This window comes from Protomyctophum bolini (genome assembly GCF_963924005.1).
Source record: "Protomyctophum bolini genome assembly, chromosome: 6".
In the NCBI taxonomy this organism is placed as follows: Eukaryota; Metazoa; Chordata; class Actinopteri; order Myctophiformes; family Myctophidae; genus Protomyctophum; species Protomyctophum bolini.
This window is the reverse complement of record NC_137867.1, coordinates 25,689,200-25,700,616: the sequence shown is the minus strand read 5'-3', so window position 1 is coordinate 25,700,616 and position 11,417 is coordinate 25,689,200. Positions and strand designations below refer to the sequence as shown.

The window sequence follows — 11,417 nt, the reverse complement described above, 5'->3', positions numbered from 1 at the left end:
CAGACCAAGTAGAAGAAAATGTTGGTATTTTATCATGAACATTAGTGAGCACCAATTATATGAAGATAGGTTGAAGTGGTATCACAATGAAAACGAACTTTTCAAGGTTTTAAAGAAAGAAATACCATAACTTTTTTCTTTTCATCTATCTTTTTTTTTCTTAATATATTCTATCATTAAAATGTTTTTGTTTTGGGGTCCCACTTGCAAGCCCACAGTGGGCCCCCGGCCCACAGGTTGGAATGGGAATGCTGCACTACAGTAAGAGATTCAGAATCCATGGACCATGAGGTAAATTGGGTTCTTTCCTTCGTCCTCACCTCAACAATGTGCCACGTCTTGAGGTGAGTCTTCTTTTGTCTTCTTTCTGGTTGTATTTCTCCAGTGAAGGTGATACTTGTTTGTTGTAATAAAGGGAGTGAGCATGTACATTAATCATGCACAGCTACTGTGTATCAGTCTGGAGATATTGGACTATCTGTGATGAAACGAGGTCAAAGCTATTTTAGTGGCCGTTGTAGTAGATACCCATTCATGTCAGTTATTAAATATTCATAGCACTTTGTAATGCATTGGCTTTCAATGCTGTTGTGTGCATGGGGTGTTTACTGCTGAAAATGGGCTTACAGTGGGAGTAGATCAACCTTAAGGGCTGGATTTTGAAGGTCCGTTTTACAATGGGGTAATACATAAATTGGCCTCGCTCTGCGCACAATCGTATTATGAAAGCCTTATCGGCCCGTGTTGAACGCACACACATATGGCATACCACGTTCCTGAATATTTTAGCATTGTGGGAGTGTCCATATGTTAATTATTTTCGCTTTGCGCAATTTGCTATTAAGCCCATTGACCTAAAAACACTCAGCGCATAACAATTAGACGTGGGTCTGACCACCTCATAAACGCAAAAAGCACTGTTTGATTTTACACTTGAGTGGCTCTGGGAGGCTGCTGGAGTGTTGCCATGTCTGTTTATTATAAGCGGCTTCTTTTTCTGTAAAGTTGCTTGTAAATATTGGTAGTTGTACTAGTTGTGGTTGCTTTTCTTGTTTCTAAAGTGGTTATGTGGGCTTTTTGCGAACGCAGTGAGCACTTACTATGAGACCTAGCAGATCATGTCTGTCTGTGTGTGTCTGTCTGTCTGTGTGTGTGTCTGTCCCGCTATACGTCCAAATATGGAGTGTGTTGCATCAGCAATCACTCAGCTCCATATATGGGCACAAAAGGGGCCAGGTCCACATATACAGTAACAGCGGGACAGACACACAGACAGACAGACATGATCTGCAGGGTCTCAGCTGCGTTCGCTTCCCGCGTTTGCGCGTCTTACTGGTCTCCTAATGTTGTTTAAACCAGTGATCCTCACACAGCACATTCCCATGTCAAGGATCCCCAGATGAATGCATTTGCCCAACTAAGGACGGCTAATCCAAAAATGTAATTTTTCCAAGATTACTTTTGAAAATAGCAGATCTACCAGCTCACAATGCATCACATTCATTCATTAAAACTATGAACTCTGACTGCAGGGGGATATATAATGATCATTATAACAACGTGCAAGAACATATTTAAAAAGAAGGAAGAACTTTATATTTGTGGACAATCAAAATATGTTTTTTTATTTTAATGTGGTCATTAAAATTAATCTGGATATGGCAGACTCACTATCTAGAAAATAAAAACATGGCACTTCATTTAAAATAGGTTACAGACCCCTGTTATATGCGATTATTTTGGGATTATTTTTATAGACCTATTTACTTGTTTCTATGAGACATGGCAACAGCTCTTTTGTTTTTGTTTTTTTTGTAAAATGTTGAGATTAGAAACGGCCATAATTCTTTCATTTCTCAACCTTTAAAAACATCTCCATAATCCTTGGGAAGTTTGCTTTCATACGCTGTATCACACCCGATTCAAGTCTTCTTCAATAAAATGCTACGAGCGAAGACCATATACCATCACGGGCCACAGCATTACGCACCACGCATTCAACTCATTACTCATTTCAAATATAATATAATTATAATTTAAATTAAAATATTATTTTACTGGTGTTTTTCAATAGAAACAAATTATTTTGAGGCATAAAGGTGACAGCATGCAGTGCAATAGGAATAATTAACCCAAATGTGACAAAGTCATATGTCATGTCTTCTATGGTGCCAGCCTGAAGAAATGTAATATAACGATCCCCAAAGTGCGCATTCCATATGTGACATCAGCTGACTGGTAAAGAGAATAGTACGGACATGTTGATTGGGTACGTCTCAAACATTCCCATGACTAATTCAAGGCCGTTTTGCGCAGTCCACGGGGTGTCGAAAGCACTTCTTAACATGCCCAAAATTGCTATATGACATACCACAGTTTACCACACGCCCCCAGCTCATAAAACTGTAATATTATATGTAATATTATTGGAACTGGTTAATCGACCCCTAAGAGCGTCTGCTAAATGCCTAAATTGTAAATTGTAAGAGTGGAAAAGGCGTGACATCTCTGACATCACAATGCTATATGACCTTTCCGTTCGCCCCACCGACTTCAGATTTGACATACGTGTTCCCCGCCATCTCAGGGAGTGCAGTGCCCGGTGTCAAGTCCGTCAGATAGCCGGTTGTGCAGAACCAGCACAAAAGCCTCTGCCTGGGCTCTGGACCTGATCACCCCTATATCTCCATTTATGGAGCTGGCCTGTTCCACCACAGGGAGTGCAGTGCCTGGTCTGGAATCGGTCGGTTGCCCAGGCTCTGGACAGGGCCCCTGCCCAGACTCTGGACAGGGCCCCTGCCCAGACTCTGGACAAGGCCCCTGCCCAGACTCTGGACAGGGCCCCTGCCCAGGCTCTAGACAGGGCCCCCTGCCCAGGCTCTAGACAGGGCCCAGTTTGGCCAAATGGTCACACCTGATCACCCCTAGATCTCCATATATGGAGCTGTTCTGACATCAAAATGATGCTCTGACATGATTTTGCATAGACTCAATATTTGACCATGCCTGACAAAGAACTCAATATGGCCATAAAAGGGACACTAGGCCTACCATACAGTACATGGCCTACTTGTGTGCAAGGCGCAAGTTGGCAGCTCGGCGGAGTGCATTTCTAGTTATAGCTATGATATCTTGAGTTGAATATTTTATTATAGTGAATCCAGAACTTATTTGTTTTCTTATGTATTATTTATAAGTGAATACATTTTTATAAAAATAAAAATAAATCTTTCCACCAAATAACAGAACAGAAATCAAACATAAATATGAATCCCAGAAAAAAAAAACTAAAAACTAAACAAAAGCACAGACACAAAGGTAAACAGAAACACAGCTTGACATAACTACAACAATACAGCATTTTTTCAAGTTGAGTGCAAGGCAAAGCAGGAAAAGAGCAGGAGACATGACTCACAATATACAGTAGGCCTACATCAGATACATGACCTTATTTGACACAGGCCCGGCCTGCATCCAGCCCTCGCTCACACCCCGTGGAGACAGAAGCCCCGTAGACCCCCAGCCCGCCACCAAGTGACTGGCCGGAGAAGTGAATACATTTATATTTTAACCATTCGAATTATGTTAATGCATTATAACTAACTATCTGCAGTGGATGTGGTCTCCCTACTCTTCCACTGAGAAGAGGACACCTACTGCTGGTTTACATTATATTGTCAGTGCTATCATGACATCGTCAGTGCTGTACTGTGATGTCAGGCATCTCAATACTGGGCAGAAACTGAGGACAGACAGACAAACAGACTGCTTCCAGAAATGTGCAGATTGTTCATACTGTATATCAAAGGCGATCACCAGTACTAGACAGGTTTAAGGCTGGCAGTGTTAATCTGCTTCTTTTACTAGCAACTCTTCTGTCAACTACTATCTCTACCACCACACAGTGGGATGACTCCAACTAGGTCTGCTCTGCACTTAATTGTAAGTAATCCATTGAACCACGTAATGTTTTATGTTTCACAATGATGTAATCAGACATCTCATCTGGTCAGCTGTTGCACCTTGTCCTTTTCTCCACATTAAACAAATGTTAAAGGCCACAACAACTGTTCCCATCTATTGGACTCACAGAGCAACAAACCCAGAGGACATTATAGTTTGACCAATGTCACTGATAATAAGCATACCGAGCAACAAGAATTATCATCAATAATGGTGACTGAATAATCAGGGATCATTTTAATCGTATCCCCAATCCAGAATAATTAAATTCACTGACACAACATTCACAATCTTCACATTCACAATTTTGCTGTACCAATGATAGTGAATACCTTTTATTTGACAGTGGTTATGTGGTTATTGTGAGGTTTGGCATTGATGTTGTTGGGGAAAAGTTTGTTAGATGTTTGGGTTATAATTAAAGTACTGCTGACAGGACATTGAAGCATCCATGATGCAATGTAATAATAAAACAGGTGCGTGCATGCATGCATGCATCTATGGATGAGTGTTTTGTCATGCTAATGAAGGCCTGGGAGGGAGGGCGCATCCTAATGCATTCTGGGCCACAGCAGGTAGTTTAACAAGAGAAGCTGTGTTTTGCTGCCACTGTCCTCTCCTCTTCCTCCCACCATCCCTCTTTCCAGCTCCCGCTCCCCTCTCTCCTTGTCCTTTGAAAATGTTATTCTGTTGACTGACAATAGAGTGAGTCTTTTCTCTGGAACAATGCCCTCCTCCCGTCTAACCCTCACTGAGTGCTATTATTGTGCTAGTTTTTAAACTAGCACAATTGGCCCTCCCAATATTATCAATTTACATCTCTCTATAGGTCATGTAGTGCCTAACAAGTGACTGTAATCTTCTCTATGCAATAAGGACCGTTTGTGGTCTGTGTGAGAGAGAGGATGGATGGAGGGTTGAAAGAGAGTGAGCAAGGGAGGGAGGCGGGGACTGCTTGCTGAGTGGTTCTAGTGCACTGTAGTACTCCTGGGCTTTCAAACAAACAGCATCAGCAAAGAGAGATGAGGGGGAGAGAGAGGAAGAGAGGACTTTAGTCGGGAGAAGGTCTATCAAGTGGACGCACCGTGTCAATGTCAGTCATACAGAGCTGTGCTGGATGAGATAAGATGAGATAAGGGACATGGATGGTTGAGTGGCTTGGCCGCACAGTACAAAGAAGAGGAGGCAGAAGTGAACTTCTGAAGGACATACAGAGCATCTGGGATACAACTGAGACGCCAAACGAGCAGAACTCGCACTTGAGGGCCGACATGGGGGGCTCCCTCAGCCAACACAGGAAGAACTCTGTCAGCTCCCCACGGAAGAAGAGCAGCATGTAAGTTGAGAACATCATCGTTCATTGTTTGTGTGTGTGATTCTTATAGGAAACGCTAGTTATGTATTATTGAATAAGGACGGGAGATAAATGTTGCCCTTCTGTACTGTGGAGATGTGACCTCATTATTGTGAACTCTGCCTCTCACTCAGCTAGCGAAGGCAGTTGAATCGTAACAGAACCTTTATTGTTTGCTTACTGAAGATGATAAATTATTTATCTACGATATTCAAATCAAAAAGAGAGAATGCATGCACTGTGGATGGACAGTGAACGCATAGACGGATTCAATGTTGGGAGAGAATAGAGACATATAGCTAATCATGCTTTTTAGTAAAAAGTCTAATTTAATAAACGTGAACTGATCAAGTCATGCCCCTGACAACGCTATACTGAAGTTTTCCAATCAGGCCTTTGGCATTGGAGCTGTTTATCCCTATTATGCGTTAAGTCAAGAACAGTGGAAACATGGCTCTGAATTTGACTATTAAGCTGTGTTCAGTAAATCACATATTACTTGAAAGCCAAATTGTTAAAGAAGATGATGATAAAATAGGTATTATGATCTATTCATTGTTTTAAGGCGTAGGTAGGACATCTTCCAATAGTCCGTTCAGTTCACTGAAGAAGCATAATTATTGTACCTGCTTGAAAGAGTTTGATATATGATGATGAGCAGCTATAAATGAGTGTTGGGAACATGTTATTTAAATATTTGTCATCATTCAAACGCTTAAATCCCTCCCTCTCTTTTCTCACTAATCCTTAGTAACGGACACTTTTTCCTCCACGTCTTATGGGGTTTAATCTCCCTTTTAATAATGAGCTGCGCATGCACGCGTGCACACACACACACACACACACACACACACACACACACACACACACACACACTTTAAGCCATATTATGTAGCCTAGCCAGTCATGTATTTACTGTAAGGCTGCCATGGTGACACATTGCTCTATGAACACATGAACACAGTGTTGCTTCACATGTTCTCAAGCAGATGTTTGGAGTGATTCATCCTGAGTGACTCAGCTGCAGTCTTCACACAGCTGATGTGAGAGTGAAAGGTCTCAAAGGTTCTGAAAAAACCTCTGTTTGATCATGCAGCTCAGAGGCCAATTTTGCACTAGGGCTAGGCTCTTTTGTTTCAGGGATTACATATATAAACTGTGTGATCACTTTATTTTGCCATGCAAATGCAATGTAGATTTGTATAAAATGTGCATGTGGAGGGATAGATATGCTGTATGGATGAAAAGCTGAGTGGCGGCCTGGGTTCTTAGTCTACCATTCTTTGATCTATTTTTAGTTTGCTTAATCATCCTGTTAAAGTGGAACAGACTTTTAAATCCCAGATGTGGATCCTCTCGTTCTCCAGCTCACCACCAGTGGTGTGAAGTAACTAAGTACATTCATTCAATTACTATACATAAGTCCATTTTTGAGGTATACTTTACCGAAGTATCTCGAAATGTATTTTACTTCATTACATCTCTGAGGCAAATATTGTACTTTTTACTCGTATATATATTTGTTTTAATTATTTGACAGCTTTAGTTACTTTAGATTAGAGTAGATTTAGTTTTGTATTACTAAACATACATGAACCATTAACCTCTATAAAGGTCACATCTGTTGGTGTACATCTGTTTTTAAAAATATTTCTGCATAATGAGTACTTTTACCTTTTGTACTTTAAGTATATTTTGATGCAGATACTTTTGTACATTTTACAGGGCTTAATACAATACTTCTACTTGTAACAGAGTATATCTCTACATTGCAGTATTGATACTTTTACTTTAGTAAAACATCCGAGTACTTGCTCATCACCACTCAGACTGCCCCTCACTTGGAGGAAAAAGAAGAAGTGGCCTCTGTGTGTGCATTTCACATTCCTTCCATCCAGTAGTAGGCTGAACAGTGTTCTTACTTCTTATAAATCTAAAGTACTTGTATACACTCATAGAACCACATGTTGTGGAAGCAGCAAGATCTGGGAATGGAATGTGGGATAAAGAGATAATTAATTCTATTTGAATGAATCCGAAGAACAGTGGTGAAGGGTGTGTGTTGTCTCGCCTACTCTGTGCAACAGTGCATGCATGTACAATACAGTACTACAGACACCATGTTTATTGTGTCCCCATTTGTGCCCCCGTATTGATGTGCACAATGGCACTATGTTTGACTGCAGAGTGTAGGACCAATGTTACCAATGGTCTAACATTCTGCGTAGGAGATTATTGTTGATTATGATTATTTCACTGTAAGTCAGGGCAGTGTCATGAATAGAAATCATTGCTGGCATATGAGATGAGACAGGCAATATTGACACACAAGGAACCTTTTTCGTAAATCCAAGGACTGTGAGGCACAGATTCTCTGGGGAACAGTTCCCCGGATGTTAAGTTAGTGACAGGCCTTTATACTTAACGGTAGGGTAAGTGATACTTTTGCCAAAACTAAAGTTTTTTGTGTGCCACTATAACCCCCACATGAACCCACAAACAATGTTATTATATTTTCAACCTTTTCAGCCCCCAACAGAAACCTCATGCTCAACTATGAAAGACCAAATAGCATTATTGAGAAACTTTTAGCGCAGGCTCACGTTATCGCACACTATCCAAAAACTTTTCTGGAAAATCTTTATACCTTTAATAGTTAAGTACTCCAGTACTTAACTCAAGTACAAGTTTGACAGATCATCTTTCACTTAATAATATTTTCTAGTAGTATTTTTGGGGTTGAGTACTTTACAGTACAAGTACAGTGTGAGTGCACCAAGGCTGAAGTGACTATTCAGCCCAGCTCTTATTTATGTCATCATAATTTCTTGCTCTGATTGTAGCTTAACTGGGTCTTGTATAAAGCTAGATAGTAGGATGTGAACACTGCAAATGCATCCCAGTTATGCATCAAAGGATTTGCAGCATATTAGGCAACTCCCACATCTCTTTCTCTATCTGTCTTTATCAATTCAATTCTCTCAATTATCTTTATCGCCCTCACACTCTTTTCCTCTGAAATAGAGGTAATGAGATCAGCTGTACAGTTGTTGAGCACACACTGTTTACTGATCTCTTCCTCTCTGACTTTGCCAAACACAGACTATCTCTTTCATTGTCCACCTCTGTGTGTGTGTGTGTGTGTGTGTGTGTGTGTGTGTGTGTGTGTGTGTGTGTGTGCGCATGCATGTGCTTCATGCACATCCACTTTTCATGATGTAATGTATTGAAGACCTGAGTTTCCCCAGAGTAATCATCTTAGCTGACCTAGTTCCAGGAACTGAACTGTACTCTTCTGCTCTGTACAATGCAAATACACTTAATGGTTACTCAGTGAAACCAGAGACGTGCTGCTGACTGTGTGTGATGCTCCCAGAGGTGACATGGGTTCATCATTCCTCTCTCCATCTCCCTTCCTATTGCTTCATACCTTCTCTCCTCTCCTTGTTGACTTGTTTTGTCTGTTCTTTTTTTTTAAAGTATTATTATGAATGAATGGTTTATTCAGTTAGACATTACAAAAACATTTTTCTTTTTTAACGCGATGGAAAAGGAATAGGCAGAAGCTTATTCTACTCTATGGCTCCGAGACATGGACACGTTCAAAGAAACTAGAGAAACGGTTGGATGGCACTTACACCCGCCTTCTAATGAGAGCGCAACATCTGTCTTGGAAGAGCCACCCATCGACTAATCTAATATACGGCAACCTTCCCTGTGTTTCTTCACTAGTCCAATCCAGAAAAACACAGTTTGCCGGCCACTGCTTTACATTTGTCATATTAGCATTTTATTCAATCTTTAACTCACTTTGAGTGTTTAGTGTTTTTTGTTTACCAAAGATCATATATTTCGTTTTTTTTCAGGTTAAGTGATAATTTATTTAAATCAAACCATCTTTTCAATTTGTCCAGTTCAGTTGTGACGACCTATAAGAGCTGCTTTATGTTATTTCCAGAGCTGTTCGTCAGCAAATATGACGAATTTCATAATGCTTGATACCTTACATATATCATTAATACTCACCCATTTGAACATACTGTTGTCTATTTGTAATATAACTATTCATCCAATTTAATCAATCTATCATGATCTATCGTATCAAAGGCGTTTTAAGGTAAATAAACACACCTAGTGCATAGTTATTATCAATTGCGCTTGTTTGTTCTTCTCTTAAGTCAATTAATGCCATTGATGTAGATCTATTATTTCGAAAACCATATTGGCTATCATTCAGCAATTGGTGCTTTTCTATAAAGCTGTTCAGACATGCATCAAATAGTTTTTCCAGAATTTTTGAGAATTGAGGTAATAAAGATACTGGCCTGTAATTGGTGTATTGATGTTTGTCTCCTGTTTCATGTATGGGGATCACCTTTGCCGTTTTCATATAATTGGGAAAAGTACTATCAGAAAAGTATTATCAGTGTAACCTTTGTTACACTTAAACACTTAAAATAACAACAAAACGAATGACTGACTTGCATAAAAACGAATGACCACTAGATGGCATGATACAGCTACCATGACACAAAACAGTATGTGAAGCTGAAGATAATTAATTGATGCTGTTACAGACACAACAACAAAAACATGGAGCTTGCACAAAATCTTCAGATTCTGACAGTGACTGAGGAGATTTTAACTCTCTTTCAACAATCCTCAAAACTCGTAAAAATGCATCTTGCATGCTTGTGTGTGTGTGTGTGTGTGTGTGTGTGTGTGTGTGTGTGTGTGTGTGTGTGTGTGTCTGTCGGCAGTGGTGAAAAGTATAGTATTTAAGTAAAAGTATCAGTTCTGCAATATATAAATACTCCTACAAGTAAATGTCTGGAATTCAAAGTTGAGTCAAGTATAAAAGTATTGGTATAAAAATGTACATTAAGTACCAAAAGTAGAAAGTACTCATTATGCTCAATATTAATATTATTGAAAATGTATTAAAATAAAGAATTTGTTCAAATGGACGATAAAAGTATTGAAAATTGGAAATACTCAAGTAAAGTAGAAATACCTAAAATAAATTACTTAATTACAGTGCGAAAATACTGTATGTTTGTTTGGTAGAAGTAGACATCTACACCTGAACCAGAAAAACGACTCTCTCTCTCCTCTGTCACTGGAGCTCCATAAAATATCTCTTGATGACATCCCAGATTAGAGCCCTAAATTGCTGACCAGGATTACTGGAATTTCATCTTGGATTTTTGTGGAGTATTTCTCAGATCTATTCTTTGCCACTCTAACTTTACAAATTCTCACCTTCTACTCTAAAGAGTAGTATGAATTAGGTTTACATGTTTTTATGCTTTTTCTGTATTTTAAAGCTAGATGTTTAAAAAAAACAAAAAACAAGCATCAGTCAAGATAATAAATGCAAGCAGTTTACGTATTAATTTCCATGTTCCATAGTGGGAAATTAAAGCATCACTTGTACTTAAACACAAATCTACACAGTACAATTCTCAGTGATGGATCCAAATTGGTTACATTTGTACACTCAGTTAAAAGAATACTCAGGATTTCACAGTGTAATTCTACCATTAGAGACAATGCAGGAATATTCAGATTGACCCCCTCTCTCAGTGATGAGGACTGGAATAGTCACTCTTTGATATGTGAGATGTCTGCATTTGTGTTTACATATAGTTATCTGATACTGTATCACATCTCGTCTCTGTGGTTCGCCCAAATGTTGATCATAGTTTATCTATTCTTAGCTCATAGCTGCACATGCTGCTATCAGTCATGAGATAATTGATGATTAAAATTCCACATTCTGACTGAGTTACCTGGCAACATGTAATAATGTAAACTCACACACACAAACACTAACTAAACGCATGCACGTGCGCGCACACACACACACACACACACACACACACACACACACACACACACACACACACACACACACACACACACACACACACACACACACACACACACACACACACACACAAGATAATAATACATCACATACAATAACCTTTTCTGCTCTGTCTCTGCATTCAAAATGTCTCCTGGTCAGCAAATACATTTTTCAGTATTTTCATGTGTAGTCCTATAGTACATAATTTACATAAAGTCTGTCTCTCTC

At 39.4% G+C, this 11,417-nt stretch overlaps 1 protein-coding gene across 3 annotated transcripts in view; it reads left to right on the top strand.

Annotated features, from left to right (window-relative positions):
• The first annotated feature begins 76 nt into the window (after positions 1–76).
• LOC308317710 (transforming acidic coiled-coil-containing protein 1-like) overlaps positions 77–11,417 on the top strand; it is a 30,772-nt gene continuing 19,431 nt past the window's right edge. For 2 of the 3 annotated variants that reach the window (XM_080766952.1, XM_080766951.1), the window contains exon 1: positions 4,980–5,299. In XM_080766952.1, the coding sequence (XP_080623078.1) occupies positions 5,109–5,299 (191 nt within the window). In that variant the 5' untranslated portion in view covers positions 4,980–5,108. Of the gene's footprint in view, positions 345–4,979; positions 5,300–11,417 lie in introns of those variants that run through there. The other variant, XM_080766954.1, reaches the window with a different exon arrangement.